General features: G+C 45.2%; 1 protein-coding gene across 3 annotated transcripts in view; it reads left to right on the top strand.

The window, feature by feature from the left end:
• LOC143766500 (uncharacterized) overlaps window positions 1-23,060 on the top strand; it is a 250,253-nt gene that overhangs the window by 138,716 nt on the left and 88,477 nt on the right. For 2 of the 3 annotated variants that reach the window (XM_077254234.1, XM_077254236.1), the window contains exon 1: window positions 12,723-12,779. The exons of the other annotated variant lie outside the window; for it this stretch is intronic. In XM_077254234.1, coding sequence (XP_077110349.1) covers window positions 12,753-12,779 — 27 coding nt within the window. In that variant the 5' untranslated portion in view covers window positions 12,723-12,752. Of the gene's footprint in view, window positions 1-12,722; window positions 12,780-23,060 lie in introns of those variants that run through there. 3 annotated transcript variants of the gene reach the window in all.

Here is a 23,060-nt window from a genome sequence, read left to right on the forward strand (position 1 = left end):
TTGAGATGCTTTGTGTCTGCTGATCAGGATGATTGGGTTACCTTCTTGCCGTTGGCCGAGTTTGCCCTTAATAATCGGGCTAGTTCGGCTACTTTGGTTTCGCCTTTTTTTTGCAATTTCGGTTTTCATCCTCGTTTTTCTTCAGGGCAGGTTGAGCCTTTGGACTGTCCTGGGGTGGATTCTGTGGTGGACAGGTTGCAGCGGATTTGGACTCATGTGGTGGACAGTTTGACGTTGTCTCAGGAAAAGGCTCAACGTTTTGCTAACCGCCGACGGTGCGTTGGTCCCCAGCTTCGGGTTGGGGATTTGGTCTGGTTGTCTTCTCGTTATGTTCCTATGAAGGTCTCTTCCCCTAAGTTCAAACCTCGTTTTATTGGTCCTTATAGGATTTCGGAAATTATCAATCCGGTGTCTTTTCGTTTGGCCCTTCCAGCTTCGTTTTCCATTCATAATGTGTTCCATAGATCTTTGTAGCGGAGATATGTGGTGCCCATGGTTCCCTCCGTTGACCCTCCTGCTCCGGTGTTGGTTTAGGGGGAGCTGGAATATGTGGTGGAGAAGATTTTGGATTCTCGTCTTTCAAGGCGGAAACTTCAGTATCTGGTCAAGTGGAAGGGTTATTACCGGGAGGATAACTCTTGGGTTTTTGCCTCCGATGTCCATGCTGCCAATTTGGTACGTGCTTTTCATTTGGCTCGTCCCGATCGGCCTGGGGGCTCTGGTAAGGGTTCGGTGACCCCTCCTCAAGGGGGGGGGGGTACTGTTGTGAGTTCCGTTCTTGGGCTCCATCCTGTGGTTGCGGATGGTATTTTTGGGAGTTCTGCTCTTGGGCTCCCTCTGGTGGTTTTGAGTGGAGCTTAGCAGCTGCGTTCACTGATCGGTTTCCTGGCCTTGTTGTTTGACTGGGCTTTTGGCTGTGGTGGATGCCAGCTGTCAATGTATTTCCTGTGGATTCAGTCCTTTCCTGGAAGTTCTCTGTTGGCCAGTCCATTTTCAGCTCAAGATAAGTCTGCTAGTTTTTGGGTGTTTCCCTGCTTATGACCTTCTGTTCAATTCAATTTATGTCTCTTTTGTCCAGCTTGTCATTATGAAATATTCCGGCTAGTTGGAAGCTCTGGGGTCGCAGATTTGCCCCTCCACACCGTGAGTCGGTGTGGTGGTTTTTTTTTGTAAACTCTTCGTGGACTTTAGTTTTTATACTGACCGCACAGCAACCTTTTCTATCTCTGTCTATTTAGATAGTATTGGCCTCCTTTACTAAAAATCTAGTTTCATTTCTGAGTTTGTCATTTCCCACTCCACTCACCGTCAATATTTGTGGGGGGCTATCTTCCTTTGGGGGTTTGTTATGACCTGGTGGTTACGGAGCGGTACTGAGATGACCTGGTGGGTAAAACCAATCATGGACAAGCTTAGAGAAGGTAGCAGCTCCACAGACAGTAATCACTGATATGACCTAGTGAATACGGAGCAGCACTGAAATGACCTGGTGGGTAAAACAAATAATGTACTAGCTCTGAGGAGGTGGTAACTTTACTGACCGCAATCCCTACTCCTAACACCAACACTAGAAATAGCCGTGGAGCGTACCTAACTCTGCCTAGACACCTCTGCACAGCCTAAGAACTAGCTACCCCTGAAGATGGAAACGGAAAACTATCTCGCCTCAGAGAAACCCCCAAAGGAAGATAGCCCCCCACAAATATTGACGGTGAGTGGAGAGGGAAATGACAAACTCAGAAATGAAACTAGATTTTAGCAAAGGAGGCCAATACTATCTAAATAGACAGAGATAGAAAAGGCTACTGTGCGGTCAGTATAAAAACTAAAAGTCCACGCAGAGTTTACAAAAAATAACCACCACACCGACTCACGGTGTGGAGGGGCAAATCTGCGACCCCAGAGCTTCCAACTAGCCGGAATATTTCATAATGACAAGCTGGACAAAAGAGACATAAATTAAACTGAACAGAAGGTCATAAGCAGGGAAACACCCAAAAACTAGCAGAACTTATCTTAAGCTGAAAATGGACTGGCCAACAGAGAACTTCCAGGAAAGGACTGAATCCACAGGAAATACATTGCCAGCTGGCATCCACTACAGCCAAAAGCCCAGTTAAATAACAAGGCCAGAGAACTGATTAGTGAACGCAGCTGCTAAGTTCCACTTGAAACCACCAGAGGGAGCCCAAGAGCAGAACTCCCAAAAATACCATTCGCAACCACAGAATGGAGCCCAAGAACGTAATTCACAACAGGGGTTTCTCTGAGGCGAGATAGTTTTCCGTTTCCATCTTCAGGGGTAGCTAGTTCTTAGGCTGTGCAGAGGCGTCTAGGCAGAGTTAGGTACACTCCACGGCTATTTCTAGTGTTGGTGTTAGGAGTAGGGATTGCGGTCAGTAAAGTTACCACCTCCTCAGAGCTAGTACTACTTTTGTTTTACCCACCAGGTCATTTCAGTGCTGCTCCGTATTCACTAGGTCATATCAGTGATTACTGTCTGTGGAGCTGCTACCTCCTCTAAGCGAGTCCATGATTGGTTTTACCCACCAGGTCATCTCAGTACAGCTCCGTACCCACCAGGTCATAACACTCTCCCCTCTGTCAATCCCTTCACTGGCTCCCCATTACCCAGAGACTCCAGTACAAAACCCAAACTATGACATACAAAGCCATCCACAACCTGTCTCCTCCATACATCTGTGACCTCGTCTCCCAGTACCTTCTTGCACGCAACTCCCGATCCAAACAAGATCTCCTTCTCTACTCCCCTCTTATCTCCTCTTCCCACAGTCGCAAACAAGATTTCTCTTGCGCATCACTACTACTCTGGAACTCTCTACCACAACATATCAGAGAAAAAAAAAAGGGAGCACTGCTAATGGTCAGAACGCAATACAAATGGTACAGTCTCCAGGTACAGCTTGCATGTCATAGTATTAGTAATGGTGTCTTTCTTTTTATGCTCTTTTTATACATCTAGGAGGCCGTAATGGCACAACGTTAATAAAAAACGTAGCGTAGGACTGCCCCATTATGAGATTGCCGTGAAGTGGCGGGGTAGCTCAAAAAATTGATCAATTATTTGCTAAATGTCTCATATTTGAACTACAGTTAGAATTCAGTAGGTGCATGTGCACCATTTGTATTGCGTTCTGACCATTAGCAGTGCTGGCTTCTCTTTTTTTTTTTTCTACAACATATCAGACTCTCACCTACCATCGAAACTTTCAAAAAGAACCTGAAGATTTTCCTCTTCCGGCAAGCCTACAACCTGGAGTAATCACCGATCGACCAAACCACTGCACGACCAGCTCTATCCTTACCTACTGTATCCTCACCCATCCCTTGTAGATTGTGAGCCTTGGCGGGCAGGGTCCTCTCTCCTCCTGTACCAGTTGTGACTTGTATTGTTCAAGATTATTGTACCTGTTTTTATTATGTATACCCCTCCTCACATGTAAAGCGCCATGGAATAAATGGCTCTATAATAATAAATAATAATAATAATAATTAGGCATGTAAGTATCCATTATATGTCCATTTTGCAAGCCGGCGAGAAAATCTCTCCATACGGAGGTTTACATGTGCAAAATACGCAGCCACACGTTACCTACGGATGACATACGGATCACTGTTCAGGGAACATTTCTGCGTATTTGGTCCTTATTTTTATACGTGGTGTGTGACCCCGGCCTAAATGAAAACCCTCCACATCTGACCCTACCTCGGCAGAAGCTCTCCCTACACTGTCTGAATCTGGAGCTGAATGCTATGAGCAGGCGGTGCCAGGTCTCTTATAGACCTGATGATGCTGTGCGGCCAGCTAATCACTGTAATGCCACAACCAACATGGCTACAGCATTATAGTGCATGGCAGACAATCCGTGCATGTTTATTGGCTCTCTAAAGAGCACCAAACATGCAGGACGGGGACATGAACTCCCACCGAGCAAACCCAGAAATTCTAGGTGCTCGCCGAGTACAGCGATGCTCGGGCCTGTAACGAGCATTACCGAGTATGCTCGCTGATAACTAGTGTAGTTCATTCCCCCAGTTTTTTCGCTGTCTCTGGCATCCAGAGTGCTCCTCCATGGATCCTCCATTCTGTAGCCTGAGTGATCAGCCGACGCTCCTTGTATCGCATTATTCACCTCATCAACAACACCTCCCACATTTTCCCTCACTCCCATTCACTACACGTTCTATCAGCTTCCACCATAGTAGCTTGACCCCGATACATGCTCACTAGTTTTATGTCTCCTGTTTCCAGAACAGCCGCGATCAGGAACAACACGCGCTATTCAAATAGACAGCCGTCACATACAAGATTCAGTCACTTTCTTGTTTTGTCAGCACTTCCATTTCTCACTATGTAACACCCCAGGCTGACATTCATTCTTATTACCGTATTTTTCGAACTACAAGACGCACTTTTTCCCCCCCAAAAAAGGGGGGAAAATGGGGGGTGCGTCTAATAGTCGCAATGCAGGCTTACCGTGGCGGCAGAGGTGTGGCATCAGAGGTGCGGTGGCAGAGGTGCGGCGGCAGACGTGCGGGGATGAGGAGGCGCAGTGAGCGGGGTCCCTTTCCCCGGTGAGGTGATGCAGCAGCCCGGTAAGCAGCAGAGCCGGGTGAATCCTGTTGTTAGCGGTGGTGGCGGCCATCTTCCGGAGGCCGCGCGTGCGCAGATGGAGCGCTCTGCTTCCCGGGGCTTCAGGAAAATGACCGCTGGATGCCGCGCGTGCGCAGATGGGGATCGCGGCGGCCATTTTCCTGAAGTTCTTGGCTTCAGGAAAATGGCCGCCGCGATCTCCATCTGCGCACGTGCGGCCTCCCGCGGCCATTTTCCTGAAGCCCCAGGATGCAGGGCGCTTCATCTGCGCACGCGTGGCCTTGGGAAGATGGCCGCCACCACCGCTAACAACAGGATTCACCTGGCTCTGCTGCTTACCGGGCTGCTGCATCACCTCACCGGGGAAAGGGACCCCTCTGACGCCATACCTCTCACTGCACCTCCTCATCCCAGCACCTCCTCATCCCAGCAACTCCTCATCCAAGCAACTCCTCATCCCAGCAACTCCTCATCCCAGCACCTCCTCATCCCAGCACCTCTGCCGGTAACCACTGCTGCAACCCTCCCATGGACACCAGGCCGTGGCATCGCCCACCTAAGCAGGAAAGGACCCTGCTCAGGTGCACGCCGTACCGCATCACCCCACCTCTGCCGACACCATGCCTCCTGTGACCCTGCTCTGCCACCGCCAGCCCTCAGGTAAGATACTGTAAATTCGGACAATAAGACGGACCCCCATCTTATAAAAAATCTTTTTTTCTGCAATTTTCACCCCAAATTTGGGGTGCGCCTTATGGTCCGGTGCGTCTTATAGTCCGAAAAATACGGTACTTATTAACCATTTGGTTACGTATGTCTTCTAGTTCAATGGATTCTTTTCCAATAATCATATTTTTTCAGTCCAATGCTGATCCATCAAGTTCAGTAGTGGTGCCCAGCTCTACACCACTATACCTGTGACTTCAGAAACTTACAGAACACCAGGTCACATCTCATATAGGAAACTACTGACACAACTCAATAACACCATTTATAAATGATTTATTTAATGGCAAGAACTTTCTCATTCATATCACATACATGTTTATTCATTCTTTTAGGTGACCTCACTTAATTCATAAGTACTTTTTAATATAATTAGTGTATGTAAATGTTTTTTGTTTATTTCATGAATAGTGATTTGTGAATATACTCGTTACTAGAGATTTCTCGAGCATGCTCGGGGGTCCTCCGAGTATTTTTAGTACTCGAAGATTTCGTTTTTCTTGCCGCAGCTGAATAATTTATATCTGTTAGCCAGCATAAGTACATGTGGGGGTTGCCTGGTTGCATGGGTATCCCCACATGTACTTATGCTGGCTCACAGATGTCAATCATTCAGCTGTGGCAAGAAAAACTAACTCTCCGAGTACTAAAAAATACTCTGAGGATCCCCGAGCATGCTCGAGAAATCTCGAGTAACGAGTATATTCGCTCATCACTATTCATGAACCATAATTTATCTTTGTTTGACTGACTTTCTCATGAACTTTGACATATCGTGCTTTGTTTGGCTTTTTTTTTTAAAAAAAAGACTGCATATAAAATGTTCCAAGCTTGAAATGTTCATCCGCTATCAGGTTTTGTCCTGAGGAAGAGGTCCTGCGTGATTTTGAAACGTGTTGAAACGTTTTTAAGGAAATCTCCATATCTGATAGTCTTCATCAGCAGTGCAGGTACAGACACATTATACCCGGATCAACTATTCTGCTCGGTCTTTGGACCTGTGTCCTGCAGCAGCTGATTTATGCATTGAACATGTTGCTAAGGTGCCACTCTATCAGGTGAGTGTAATATTCCTCCATTTTCACTATATCTTGTTATCAGATAAGACCCTATTTTTCGCTTGTTTGTTCCTCAGAATCTCGACTACACGAAATCTCTGTAACGCCTTCAGGTTACTTGGTTAAAAGCAATCAAGGACTGCTTGGACCTTAAGGGTATGTTTCCACGTTCAGGAAACGCTGCGTTTTTGACGCTGCGTTTTTCCGCAGCGTCAAAAACGCAGCGTCCAGATGTTACAGCATAGTGGAGGGGATTTCATGAAATCCAGACTCCACTATGCGTTAAAAAACGCATGCGTTTTTGCCGCGAAAACGCATGCGTGGTGCGTTTTTTCAAAACGCAGCATGTTGCTACAATGAGCAAAACACGCAGGCACACCGCAGGTGACCTGCCAGTGACCTCAGGTGCAGTTTTGGTTAGGATTTTACCTGCATAAAATCCTGACCAAAGCCTGATGCAATCCTGAACGTGGAAACATACCCTAATGGGGTCCATCTGAAACCCCAATGCAGAAGCCAAATGTCCTGAGAACTGGACCTGCTGTACCACAAATTGACATTTCTCCAGGTTAGCAAACAAATAGTTGTCTCGTAGAACCTGGAGAACCTGTCTGACATGCTCACCATGCTCCTCCAGAGTACGTGAGGAACTCAATATATCATCCAGGAAAATTACCACAAATCTACCAATCAGTGAGAAAAAATATAATTAATCACATTTTCAAAGACTGCCGACGCATTGGTTAACCCGAATGGCAGCATCAAATGTTCAATCTGCCCCTCAGGTGTATTGAATGCGGTCTTCCGTCACCATGGCGTATACGTATAAGGTTATATGACCCTCTCACGTTAAGGCCGGCGTCACACTGGCGAGTTTTACAGACGTATCAGCGCAGAAAGTACACCCGTAAAATACGCATAACACACGGCCCAATGATTCTCTATGGCCCAGCTCCTATCAGCCGTATTTTACTGATCCGTATTATACGGTCTTGTACAGCCATAGAAAATCGCAGCATGCTGCGTTTGTCACCGTATTGCGCAAAAAAATCGCCAATGAAAGTCTATGGGGGCGAGAAAAATACGGATTACACACGGACCAGCAGTGTGACTTGCGAGAAATACGCACCGGTGTTAGAGAGAAAAGCCGGTAATTCAATTGCCGGCTTTTCATTTCTCCTTCACAAACCCGACAGGATATGAGACATGGTTCACTCATATGAACTCGAGCGTGGGAACTTTTCCAAGGCTCCAGTTCATGAGTTCATCCACCAGAGGGCGCCTCACCGCGACTCAATGTAAGTACAGATCATCCTGCTTTCCTTTCAGCACCCGGGGTTTTTACAGCCACGAGCAGTGCTTTAGCGCAGCTCCTGGCTGTAAAATGATTTAACCCCTTCAGATGGATTTACTTCGTGGGACCTGACAGTTCATCAGAAGGTATGTATATTGTTGGTTTATTATTTTGCCAAGCGAGGGTGTTCCGGATGGATTGAGAGAGCAATAAAATACTAAAACAACCTGTTTGTTTATTTCATTAAAATACTTTTTAATAATGTGTGTGTGTTTTATTAACCATTTCGTACTATTGGATTAATAATGGATAGGTGTCATAATTGACGCCTCTCCATTATTAATCTGGCTTAATGTCACCTTACAATAGCAAGGTGACATTAACCCTTCATTACCCCATATCCCACCTCTACACGGGAGTAGGAAGAGAGTGGCCAAGTGCCAGAATAGGCGCATCTTCCAGATGTGCCTTTTCTGGGGTGGCTGGGGGCAGATGTTTGTAGCCGGGAGGGGCCAATAACCATGGACCCTCTCCTGGCTATTAATATCTGCCCTCAGTCACTGGCTTTACCACTCTGGCAGGGAGAAAATTGCGCGGGAGCCCACGCCAATTTTTTCCGCCATTTAACCCTTTATTTTAGCAGCTACAGCGGCCAAATTTTGCACATACACACTACTAACATTAGTAGTGTGGAATATGCAAAAAAAAAGGGGGATATGACATGGTTTACTGTATGTAAACCATGTCTCATATCCTGTCGGGTTTGTGAAGGAGATAGCAAAAGTCGGCAATTGAATTAGCGGCTTTTATGCTATCTAGCGCTGCATTAAATATAAATATACATATATAGGTGTCTCACTGGCATATATATATGTATATATACACATTCTATGTGTATTTATCTATTCTATTCTAACCTGTCAGTGTGATTTTACTGTACACCGCGCTGAATTGCCGGCTTTTCAAAGGACACCGGTGCATAAAAATCGGACAGAACTCGCATGGTGCGAGTGCTGTGCGATTTTTTTCTCGCACCCATTGACTTGCATTGGCGAGTCTCGTCCGAGAATCGCAGCAATACGCAGCATGCTGCGATTTTTTTCTCAGCCGATCCAGATTTTTCTCAGTCCGATTTCGGCTGAGAAAAAAATCGCAAATGAAAAGACACCTATTAACTAACATTGGTCCGAGTGCAATCCGATTTTTTATCAGATTGCACTCGTCCGTTTTCCTCGCAAGTGGAAAGGGGCCCTTAGGGCTCATTTCCACTTGCGAGGAAAACGGACGAGTGCAATCCGAGAAAAAATCGGATTGCACTCAGACCAATGTTATTCAATAGGTGTCTTTTCATTTGCGATTTTTTTCTCACCCGAAATCGGTCTGAGAAAAAAATTGCAGCATGCTTCGTATTGCTGCGAGTCTCGGACGACACTCGCCAATGCAAGTCAATGGGTGCGAGAAAAAAAACGCATGGAATACGGACCATCCGTATTCCATCTGTTTTTTTATGGATACCTTACCATTCTGTGGCATAGAACACTTTAAGTAGTCCTGTAAATGACTGTATAAAAATAGTTGCAGAGAAAAAAAATGGATTGCATACGGATGTCATACGGATGTAAAACGGATGATGCAATTAAAAAATCGCATTGAACTCGCATGACAGACGCATACTTTTCATCCCTTTTTTTCGGCCCAGATTACGGACCGTTTTTATTCTTGCAAGTGGAAATGAGCCCTTAGCCGGACACTGGAAGGGGATAAATAAGCGAGATTTTGGCATTTTAGCTCCTGGTGTGGAGTCAATAGCACAGTCATAGGCCGCCATATACTAGACGTCCGGTAACTGGTAATAATTCCATAGCTCCCAACCGTCCCGCATTGTGCGGGACTGTCCTGGTTTTGAGCCTGTTCCCCGCTGTCCAGCGCGGGATGCTCTGCATCCTGCAGACAGCAGGACAGACACGCCCCCTTGTGTTAAGCCATGCGGGCCCTTACCCTTCCATATTCCGTATGGCTGCCTGCTTTCTGCGCACAGGACCTGTGATGAGGTCACAGGAAGGGAGGAGTCAGGGGTCACATGATCGGGACCTCCGAAGTTGTGCTGGTTGCCAACTTGCCGCTGCAGGATGAGGTAAGTAATGTTGTGTGTGGGGTCAGGAGGTGTACAGTGTGGATGTAGCAGAGCCGTGTGTGTGCGAGGTGTATGGAGCGGAGCCGTGTGTGGAGCCGTATGGAGCATCATGTGGGGTCATTATACAATATGGAGCATCATGTGCAGCCAATATACAGTATGGAGCATCATGTGTGGCCATTATACAGTATGGAGCATCATGTGTGGCCATTATACAATATGGAGCATCATGTGGGGTCATTATACAGTATGGAGCATCATGTGCAGTCATTATACAGTATGGAGCATCATGTGCGGTCATTATACAGTATGGAGCATCATGTGCGGTCATTATACAGTATGGAGCATCATGTGCGGTCATTATACAATATGGAGCATCATGTGCAGCCAATATACAGTATGGAGCATCATGTGTGGCCATTATACAGTATGGAGCGTCGTGTGTGGCCATTGTACAGTATGAAGCGTCATGTGTGGCCATTGTACAGCATGGAGCGTCGTGTGTGGCCATTGTACACTATGGAGCGTCGTGTGTGGCCATTGTACAGTATGGAGCGTCGTGTGTGGCCATTGTACACTATGGAGCGTCATGTGTGGCCATTGTACACTATGGAGCGTCGTGTGTGGCCATTGTACACTATGGAGCGTCGTGTGTGGCCATTGTACACTATGGAGCGTCGTGTGTGGCCATTGTACACTATGGAGCGTCGTGTGTGGCCATTGTACACTATGGAGCGTCGTGTGTGGCCATTGTACACTATGGAGCGTCGTGTGTGGCCATTGTACAGCATGGAGCGTCGTGTGGGGCCATTGTACACTATGGAGCATCATGTGTGGCCATTGTACACTATGGAGCGTCGTGTGTGGCCATTGTACACTATGGAGCGTCGTGTGTGGCCATTGTACACTATGGAGCGTCGTGTGTGGCCATTGTACACTATGGAGCGTCGTGTGTGGCCATTGTACACTATGGAGCGTCGTCTGTGGCCATTGTACACTATGGAGCGTCGTGTGTGGCCATTGTACAGCATGGAGCGTCGTGTGTGGCCATTGTACACTATGGAGCGTCGTGTGTGGCCATTGTATAGTATGGAGCGTCATGTGTGGCCATTGTACAGTATGGAGCGTCGTGTGTGGCCATTGTACACTATGGAGCGTCGTGTGTGGCCATTGTACACTATGGAGCGTCGTGTGTGGCCATTGTACACTATAGAGCGTCGTGTGTGGCCATTGTATAGTATGGAGCGTCGTGTGTGGCCATTGTACAGTATGGAGTGTCGTGTGTGGCCATTGTACACTATAGAGCGTCGTGTGTGGCCATTGTACACTATAGAGCGTCGTGTGTGGCCATTGTACAGTATGGAGCGTCGTGTGTGGCCATTGTACACTATGGAGCGTGGTGTGTGGCCATTGTACACTATGGAGCGTGGTGTGTGGCCATTGTACACTATGGAGCGTCGTGTGTGGCCATTGTACACTATGGAGCGTCGTGTGTGGCCATTGTATAGTATGGAGCGTCGTGTGTGGCCATTGTACACTATAGAGCGTCGTGTGTGGCCATTGTACACTATGGAGCGTCGTGTGTGGCCATTGTACACTATGGAGCGTGGTGTGTGGCCATTGTACACTATGGAGCGTCGTGTGTGGCCATTGTACAGTATAGAGCGTCGTGTGTGGCCATTGTACACTATAGAGCGTCGTGTGTGGCCATTGTACAGTATGGAGCGTCGTGTGTGGCCATTGTACACTATGGAGCGTCGTGTGTGGCCATTGTACACTATAGAGCGTCGTGTGTGGCCATTGTACACTATGGAGCGTCGTGTGTGGCCATTGTACACCATAGAGCGTCGTGTGTGGCCATTGTACAGTATAGAGCGTCGTGTGTGGCCATTGTACAGTATGGAGCGTCGTGTGTGGCCATTGTACAGTATGGAGCGTCGTGTGTGGCCATTGTACACTATGGAGCGTCGTGTGTGGCCATTGTACACTATAGAGCGTCGTGTGTGGCCATTGTACACTATGGAGCGTCGTGTGTGGCCATTGTACACTATAGAGCGTCGTGTGTGGCCATTGTACAGTATAGAGCGTCGTGTGTGGCCATTGTACAGTATGGAGCGTCGTGTGTGGCCATTGTACAGTATGGAGCGTCGTGTGTGGCCATTGTACACTATGGAGCGTCGTGTGTGGCCATTGTACAGTATGGAGCGTCGTGTGTGGCCATTGTACAGTATAGAGCGTCGTGTGTGGCCATTGTACAGTATGGAGCGTCGTGTGTGGCCATTGTACACTATAGAGCGTCGTGTGTGGCCATTGTACACTATAGAGCGTCGTGTGTGGCCATTGTACAGTATAGAGCGTCGTGTGTGGCCATTGTACAGTATGGAGCGTCGTGTGTGGCCATTGTACAGTATGGAGCGTCGTGTGTGGCCATTGTACACTATGGAGCGTCGTGTGTGGCCATTGTACAGTATGGAGCACTGTGTGGCCATATTTTTTTTGTTAATATTGTTTACGAAACATTGTGATCAAAAGTGCTAAATGGGTGTGGTTGGGGCGTGGCTAGTTGTGAAATGGGTATGGTCAGAGGTGTGGCCTAAAGTTTGCCGCGGCGCGCGTAGCTGACTTTGTCCCTCTTTCCCTTTCTCAAAAGTTGGGAGGTATGTAATTCCCTCATGTGTGGGGTCTATTTGTCTCCAGAGAAATCACACGTTACAGTCCACACATAACACTGTGTAGAAAAGGCGGCGCGGGGTAATTGTGCCAGTAGTGAGGGGAATAATGGCGGGAATGTCACTGACTGAGGAGAAGTTTCCATGTAGCGTCTTCACTGCGGATATCATTCCCTGAGGCCCCTGATCACATGACTCCTGACTCCTCCCCTCCTGTGACCTCATCACAGGTCCTGTGCGCACAGAACAGCCATATATGTGGAGTGCGGCTCTGCAGGTGGAGGTAGGTGCTGGAGATTCCCCATTACTGAGCACGGGGGACATTAACCTCTTCTGCACTAAGACTCTTTTGATGTTTTTGTTGCCACTTTATAAGAATCATAACGTTGTTGTTCTGTTTCCTGTAAGGCTACGTTCACATTTGCGTTGTGCGCCGCAGCGTCGGCGCCGCAACGCACAACGCAAACAAAAACGCGGCAAAACGCATGCACAACGCTGCGTTTTGCGCCGCATGCGTCCTTTTTTCTATTGATTTTGGACGCAGCAAAAATGCAACTTGCTGCGTCCTCTGCGCCCGGACGCGGGCGCCGCAGTGACGCATGCGGCGCAAAACGCAAGTGCACCGCATGTCCATGCGCCCCCATGTTAAATATAGGGGCGCATGACGCATGCGGCGACGCTGCGGCGCCCGACGCTGCGGCGCACACCGCAAATGTGAACGTAGCCTAATAGATACATACGACCCAACTATGGAGGATAGGAAGTGAGGGAACGGATTGTTCTCCTAGTACAGGACCCCTTTCTTGGCCCCATTATGGGTTGAGCCTAGACTGTATGGGCTCCTTCCAGGTTTTCTGATTTAAGCCCATACAGTGTAGCCGGTTCACTACTGAAGATGCTAGACTGTATGGGCTCTTTCTAGGTATATATTCTTGAAGATAGCAGACTTTATGGGCTCCTTCCAGCAGCCTATACATGACACTAGAATGTATGTGCTCCTTCAAGGTATAAATTATTAAAGCCAGCAGAATATATGGGCTCCTGCCAGGTCCTGACTGCAGCCCATACAGTCCAGCCGGCTCACTGGTGAAGACACTAGACTGTACGGGCTCCTGTCAGGTATATATTATTGTAGATATAGACTGTACGGGCTCCTGTCAGGTATATAGTATTGTAGATATAGACTGTACGGGCTCCTGTCAGGTATATATTATTGTAGATACAGACTGTACGGGCTCCTGTCAGGTATATATTATTGTAGATACAGACTGTACGGGCTCCTGTCAGGTATATATTATTGTAGATACAGACTGTACGGGCTCCTGTCAGGTATATATTATTGTAGATACAGACTGTACGGGCTCCTGTCAGGTATATATTATTGTAGATATAGACTGTACGGGCTCCTGTCAGGTATATATTATTGTAGATACAGACTGTACAGGCTCCTGTCAGGTATATATTATTGTAGATACAGACTGTACAGGCTCCTGTCAGGTATATATTATTGTAGATACAGACTGTACGGGCTCCTGTCAGGTGTATATTATTGTAGATACAGACTGTACAGGCTCCTGTCAGGTATATATTATTGTAGATACAGACTGTACGGGCTCCTGTCAGGTATATATTATTGTAGATACAGACTGTACGGGCTCCTGTCAGGTATATATTATTGTAGATATAGACTGTACGGGCTCCTGTCAGGTATATATTATTGTAGATACAGACTGTACAGGCTCCTGTCAGGTATATATTATTGTAGATACAGACTGTACGGGCTCCTGTCAGGTATATATTATTGTAGATACAGACTGTACGGGCTCCTGTCAGGTATATATTATTGTAGATATAGACTGTACGGGCTCCTGTCAGGTATATATTATTGTAGATATAGACTGTACGGGCTCCTGTCAGGTATATATTATTGTAGATATAGACTGTACGGGCTCCTGTCAGGTATATATTATTGTAGATACAGACTGTACGGGCTCCTGTCAGGTATATATTATTGTAGATACAGACTGTACGGGCTCCTGTCAGGTATATATTATTGTAGATATAGACTGTACGGGCTCCTGTCAGGTATATATTATTGTAGATACAGACTGTACAGGCTCCTGTCAGGTATATATTATTGTAGATACAGACTGTACGGGCTCCTGTCAGGTATATATTATTGTAGATACAGACTGTACGGGCTCCTGTCAGGTATATATTATTGTAGATACAGACTGTACGGGCTCCTGTCAGGTATATATTATTGTAGATATAGACTGTACGGGCTCCTGTCAGGTATATATTATTGTAGATACAGACTGTACGGGCTCCTGTCAGGTATATATTATTGTAGATATAGACTGTACAGACTCCTGTCAGGTATATATTATTGTAGATACAGACTGTACGGGCTCCTGTCAGGTATATATTATTGTAGATACAGACTGTATGGACTCCTGTCAGGTATATATTATTGTAGATATAGACTGTACGGGCTCCTGTCAGGTATATATTATTGTAGATACAGACTGTACGGGCTCCTGTCAGGTATATATTATTGTAGATACAGACTGTACGGGCTCCTGTCAGGTATATATTATTGTAGATATAGACTGTACGGGCTCCTGTCAGGTATATATTATTGTAGATATAGACTGTACGGGCTCCTGTCAGGTATATATTATTGTAGATACAGACTGTATGGACTCCTGTCAGGTATATATTATTGTAGATATAGACTGTACGGGCTCCTGTCAGGTATATATTATTGTAGATACAGACTGTATGGGCTCCTGTCAGGTATATATTATTTATGGACTCCTGTCAGATATATATTATTGTAGATACAGACTGTACGGGCTCCTGTCAGGTATATATTATTGTAGATACAGACTGTACGGACTCCTGTCAGGTATATAGTATTGTAGATACAGACTGTATGGACTCCTGTCAGGTATATATTATTGTAGATACAGACTGTACGGGCTTCTGTCAGGTATATATTATTGTAGATACAGACTGTACGGGCTCCTGTCAGGTATATATTATTGTAGATACAGACTGTACGGGCTCCTGTCAGGTATATATTATTGTAGATACAGACTGTACGGGCTCCTGTCAGGTATATATTATTGTAGATATAGACTGTACGGGCTCCTGTCAGGTATATATTATTGTAGATACAGACTGTACGGGCTCCTGTCAGGTATATATTATTGTAGATACAGACTGTACGGGCTCCTGTCAGGTATATATTATTGTAGATATAGACTGTACGGGCTCCTGTCAGGTATATATTATTGTAGATACAGACTGTACAGGCTCCTGTCAGGTATATATTATTGTAGATACAGACTGTACGGGCTCCTGTCAGGTATATATTATTGTAGATACAGACTGTACAGGCTCCTGTCAGGTATATATTATTGTAGATACAGACTGTACGGGCTCCTGTCAGGTATATATTATTGTAGATACAGACTGTATGGACTCCTGTCAGGTATATATTATTGTAGATATAGACTGTACGGGCTCCTGTCAGGTATATATTATTGTAGATACAGACTGTACGGGCTCCTGTCAGGTATATATTATTGTAGATATAGACTGTACGGGCTCCTGTCAGGTATATATTATTGTAGATACAGACTGTATGGACTCCTGTCAGGTATATATTATTGTAGATATAGACTGTACGGGCTCCTGTCAGGTATATATTATTGTAGATACAGACTGTATGGGCTCCTGTCAGGTATATATTATTTATGGACTCCTGTCAGATATATATTATTGTAGATACAGACTGTACGGGCTCCTGTCAGGTATATAGTATTGTAGATATAGACTGTACGGGCTCCTGTCAGGTATATATTATTGTAGATACAGACTGTACGGGCTCCTGTCAGGTATATATTATTGTAGATATAGACTGTACGGGCTCCTGTCAGGTATATATTATTGTAGATACAGACTGTACGGGCTCCTGTCAGGTATATATTATTGTAGATACAGACTGTACGGGCTCCTGTCAGGTATATATTATTGTAGATATAGACTGTACGGGCTCCTGTCAGGTATATATTATTGTAGATACAGACTGTACAGGCTCCTGTCAGGTATATATTATTGTAGATACAGACTGTACGGGCTCCTGTCAGGTATATATTATTGTAGATACAGACTGTACAGGCTCCTGTCAGGTATATATTATTGTAGATACAGACTGTACGGGCTCCTGTCAGGTATATATTATTGTAGATACAGACTGTACGGGCTCCTGTCAGGTATATATTATTGTAGATATAGACTGTACGGGCTCCTGTCAGGTATATATTATTGTAGATACAGACTGTATGGACTCCTGTCAGGTATATATTATTGTAGATATAGACTGTACGGGCTCCTGTCAGGTATATATTATTGTAGATACAGACTGTATGGGCTCCTGTCAGGTATATATTATTTATGGACTCCTGTCAGATATATATTATTGTAGATACAGACTGTACGGGCTCCTGTCAGGTATATATTATTGTAGATACAGACTGTACGGACTCCTGTCAGGTATATAGTATTGTAGATACAGACTGTATGGACTCCTGTCAGGTATATATTATTGTAGATACAGACTGTACGGGCTTCTGTCAGGTATATATTATTGTAGATACAGACTGTATGGGCTCCTGTCAGGTATATATTATTTATGGACTCCTGTCAGGTATATATTATTGTAGATATAGACTGTACGGACTCCTGTCAGGTATATATTATTGTAGATACAGACTGTATGGACTCCTGTCAGGTATATATTATTGTAGATATAGACTGTACGGGCTCCTGTCAGGTATATATTATTGTAGATACAGACTGTATGGGCTCCTGTCAGGTATATATTATTTATGGACTCCTGTCAGATATATATTATTGTAGATACAGACTGTACGGGCTCCTGTCAGGTATATATTATTGTAGATACAGACTGTACGGGCTCCTGTCAGGTATATATTATTGTAGATACAGACTGTACGGACTCCTGTCAGGTATATAGTATTGTAGATACAGACTGTATGGACTCCTGTCAGGTATATATTATTGTAGATACAGACTGTACGGGCTCCTGTCAGGTATATATTATTGTAGATACAGACTGTATGGACTCCTGTCAGGTATATATTATTGTAGATACAGACTGTACGGGCTCCTGTCAGGTATATATTATTGTAGATACAGACTGTATGGACTCCTGTCAGGTATATATTATTGTAGATATAGACTGTACGGGCTCCTGTCAGGTATATATTATTGTAGATACAGACTGTATGGACTCCTGTCAGGTATATATTATTGTAGATATAGACTGTACGGGCTCCTGTCAGGTATATATTATTGTAGATACAGACTGTACGGGCTCCTGTCAGGTATATATTATTGTAGATATAGACTGTACGAACTCCTGTCAGATATATATTATTGTAGATACAGACTGTACGGGCTCCTGTCAGGTATATATTATTGTAGATACAGACTGTACGGGCTCCTGTCAGGTATATATTACTGATGATATCAGAATGTATGGGCTCCTGTCAGGTATATATTACTGATGATATCAGAATGTATGGGCCCCTGTCAGGTATATATTACTGATGATATCAGAATGTATGGGCCCCTGTCAGGTTTATATTAGTGATGATATCAGAATGTATGGGCGCCTGTCAGGTATATATTAGTGATGATATCAGAATGTATGGGCCCCTGTCAGGTATATATTAGTGATGATATCAGAATGTATGGGCCCCTGTCAGGTATATATTAGTTATGATATCAGAATGTATGGGCTCCTGTCAGGTATATATTACTGATGATATCAGAATGTATGGGCTCCTGTCAGGTATACACTCACCGGCCACTTTATTAGGTACACCATGCTAGTAACGGGTTGGACCCCCTTTTGTCTTCAGAACTGCCTCAATTCTTCGTGGCATAGATTCAACAAGGTGCTGGAAGCATTCCTCAGAGATTTTGGTCCATATTGACATGATGGCATCACACAGTTGCCACAGATTTGTCGGCTGCACATCCCAAAGATGCTCCATACAAGGCAGGATGGATCCATGCTTTCATGTTGTTTACGCCAAATTCTGACCCTACCATCCGAATGTCGCAGCAGAAATCGAGACTCATCAGACCAAGCAACGTTTTTCCAATCTTCTACTGTCCAATTTCGATGAGCTTGTGCAAATTGTAGCCTCAGTTTCCTGTTCTTAGCTGAAAGGAGTGGTACCCGGTGTGGTCTTCTGCTGCTGTAGCCCATCTGCCTCAAAGTTCGACGCACTGTGCGTTCAGAGATGCTCTTAGGCCTACCTTGGTTGTAACGGGTGGCGATTTGAGTCACTGTTGCCTTTCTATCAGCTCGAACCAGTCTGCCCATTCTCCTCTGACCTCTGGCATCAACAAGGCATTTCCGCCCACAGAACTGCCGCTCACTGGATTTTTTTTCTTTTTCGGACCATTCTCTGTAAACCCTAGAGATGGTTGTGCGTGAAAATCCCAGTAGATCAGCAGTTTCTGAAATACTCAGACCAGCCCTTCTGGCACCAACAACCATGCCACGTTCAAAGGCACTCAAATCACCTTTCTTCCCCATACTGATGCTCGGTTTGAACTGCAGGAGATTGTCTTGACCATGTCTACATGCCTAAATGCACTGAGTTGCCGCCATGTGATTGGCTGATTAGAAATTAAGTGTTAACAAGAAGTTGGACAGGTGTACCTAATAAAGTGGCCAGTGAGTGTATATTAGTGATGGTATCAGAATGTATGGGCTCCTGTCAGGTATATATTAGTGATGATATCAGAATGTATGGGCCTCTGTCAGGTATATATTAGAGATGATATCCGAATGTATTGGCCCCTGTCAGGTATATATTACTGATAATATCAGAATGTATGGGCCCCTGTCAGGTGTATATGCTGCGATTGTTCTCGTATGCTGATTCGGCATGAAAAAATAATCACAGATGTGATCTGCCCCATAGATTAACACTGGTCCAAGTGCTATGCAATGTTTTCTCACATAGCACTCATCCGTATTCTACGCTAGTGTGACCCTGGCCTTAAACTTATGAAGCGACACAGACCACCTGCAGTTCAGCCATCATCAATATTTAAATTACAAGTTTTTCACCATCCAAAAAAATGCTAATTTTAACCTATTTCCATAGGTTTCTTAAAGGGAACCTGTCACCAGGTTTTCCCCATATATAGTACCACCAGCACCTATATGCCCTTATACACACCCTTCTAGAGTGTTGTACATACCGTATATACTCGAGCATAAGCCGAGATATTTAGCCCACTTTTTTGGGCTGAAAGTGACCCTCTCAGCTTATACTCAAGTCATTGTTGGCGGGGGAGGGGGAGCGGCGGCTGTCACATACTCACCTGCTCCTGGCACGGTCCCTGCATATCCGATGGTCTCCGGGCAGCTCTTCCTGTGTTCAGCGGTCACGTGGTACCGCTCATTAAAGTAATGAATATGGACACATATTCATTACTTTAATGAGCGGTACGTGACCGCTGAACATAGGAAGACGCTGCTGGCTCCTGGGGACCATCTGACAGTGAGAAGCTGCCGGGGACCGCGCCGGGAGCAGGTGAGTATGACGGGGGAGGTGAGCATTGCGCGATATTCACCTCTCCCCGTTCCACCGCTGCAGGCCGCTCTGTCTTCCGTCCTCTGGCTGTAACTGTTCAGGTCAGAGGGCGCGATGACGTAGTTAGTGTGCGCGCCGCCCTCTTTCTGAACAGTCAGTGCAGAGGATAGAAGACAGAGCAGCGTGCAGCGGTGGAATGTGACTATCGTAAGTGCCGAGGGCCTGAGCGAAGAGAGGTGAGTATGTGATAGTTTTATTTTAATCGCAGCAACAGCATATGGGGCATAATGTGTGGAGCATCTCATGGGGCATAATGTGTGGAGCATCTCATGGGGCATAATGTGTGGAGCATCTCATGGGGCATAATGTGTGGAGCATCTCATGGGGCATAATGTGTGGAGCATCTCATGGGGCATAATGTGTGGAGCATCTCATGGGGCATAATGTGTGGAGCATCTCATGGGGCATAATGTGTGGAGCATCTCATGGGGCATAATGTGTGGAGCATCTCATGGGGCATAATGTGTGGAGCATCTCATGGGGCATAATGTGTGGAGCATCTCATGGGGCATAATGTGTGGAGCATCTTATGGGGCCATCAACCTTTATGCAGCATTGTATGGGGCAAAAGTTTCTATGGAGCATCTCATGGGGCCATTATTAACATTTGTGCAGCATTATATGGGGCATATTTTAATATGGAGCATCTTATGGGGCATATTTTGTATAGAGCAACTTATGGGGCCCATCATGAACTGTATGGAGCATTATATGGGGCTCCTGATTCAATATGGATATTCAGAAACACTTAACCTACTGATGTCTCAATTAATTTTACTTTTATTGGTATCTATTTTTATTTTTGAAATTTACCGGTTTCTGCTGCACTTTCCACCCTAGGCTTATACTCGAGTCAATAAGTTTTCCCAGTTTTTTGTGGCAAGATTAGGGGGGTCGACTTCTACTCGAGTATATACGGTATGTCTGTAAGCCAATGTGCATAATGTAAATAACTTCTTATACTCACCTACGGGGCGGTTTGGTGTTATGTTTGGCGCTGGTCTTCATCCGGCGCAGTCCTTCCCGTGGATGATGTGTTCTACATCATCCACACAACCTCCCTCATCACGCTTCTGTGCAGGAACATTTCTCTGCCGAGCACAAAGCAAAGTACTGCAAAGGGCAGAAAGAAGTGCACTTGCACAGGAGTGCGATGGAAGACACCGTGTGGACAGGGTGGATAAAAATCAATGTTTTTTTAAAAAAATCAAAAAAATCGGATTTTTTTGATTTAAATCGGATTTTTTTTATTTAAATCGGATTTTTTTCAATAAACTGCTTTTTGAGGAAAATATTTTACCATCCAAAGGTTCTTCCATCATGAGATAAAGCTGAGTTGTTTAACTCAGTAGAATAAAGGCTGTATATGTGTAACATTCACAATGCCATGCTCTTCCAGAGGTTTCTGTAGGATGCTGACTATCCAATAAGTTTGGGCATGTCAACTGAATGGAAAAAGAAACTAAACCAAAAGTGAAACCAAGCTAGAAGTGTGGAATTAAAGGGGCAGTATGAACAAAATGTGGAGGCTATTAATAGTTTATACAATTAAGACATGCTGCTTTTAAACACCTACCTATTGCCATATAGTAAAACAATAAAGATTTTTACTTACTTTGGGGTCCCCCCCTCACCCTGACGTTAGATCGTTGCCCCTAGTTTCGTCCGTGTAACTATGGGCGCACATGCGCACTGCTCTCACTTCTCATTTTAATCGTGATTTATATTAAAAAAAACCTTTTGATTTAAATCAGTGATTTAAATCATGATTAAAATCATGATTTAAATCGATCCGATTTAAATAGAAAAAAATCTTTTGATTTAAATCGTGATTTAAATCATGATTTAAATCGGCGTGATTTAAATCAATCCACCCTGCGTGTGGATGACATAGGACGCGTCATCGACTCAAAGAAAGAAGGATGGTGATAGAAGAGAAGGCACCGGATTAAGACTAGCGAAGCCCATTGGATGGGGCTAGGCAAGTCTAATATGCCACTATCTTAAGGGCATACAGATAGTGGTTATGCTTTATAAAATGCTGTATATAAGGATATACAGGCAGTGGGCCTACTATATATACACAGCATTCTAGAATGCTGTATATAAGGGCTTATAGATAGTGGTCGTACCATATATTCACAGCATTCTAGAATGCTGTATATAAGTGCATATAGATAGTGGTCGTACTTTATATGAGGGGGGGACAGAAACAATGATTAAATACCCCGTAGTAAGAAAACGGCTATAGTGCAAGAAAATATAGGGTACCGTATTTTCCGGCATATAAGACGACTGGGCGTATAAGACGACCCCCCAACTTTTCCAGTTAAAATATAAAATCTTCTTAAAAGTCAGGGGTCTTCTTATACGCCGTATGTCGTCTTATAGGGCCGGTGACTAATGTGCCTTTTGGGGGGGAGTGGTCCTGATGACGAAGAGGGGGCATCTCACAGGAAAGTGTGAGTGGAGTATCCCCCATTACCTCATTGTAGCTGCAGTGTGGGGTGCTGGGGAGCAGTGCCGGCCACCGCCCCACAGCACAGCACCCATGCGGCACAAAGAGGAGCAGCAGCTGCCGCCTCTCCCCAGCACAGAGACCCCATGCTGCAGCTACAATGAGGTAATGGGGGATACTCCACTCACACTTTCCTGTGAGACGCCCCCTCTTCGTCATCGGGACCACTCCCCCCCACCCACCATATACACATTGGTGTCTGCACTCGGCGTACAAGACGGCACCCGGCGTATAAGACGACCCCCGACTTTTAAGAAGATTTTCAGGGGTTAAAAAGTAGTCTTATACGCCAGAAAATACAGTACTTAGTTAACACGTTTTCTCTAGTCACCTT

The sequence above is a fragment of the Ranitomeya variabilis genome, chromosome 4 (assembly GCF_051348905.1).
Source record: "Ranitomeya variabilis isolate aRanVar5 chromosome 4, aRanVar5.hap1, whole genome shotgun sequence".
NCBI classification, from domain to species: Eukaryota; Metazoa; Chordata; class Amphibia; order Anura; family Dendrobatidae; genus Ranitomeya; species Ranitomeya variabilis.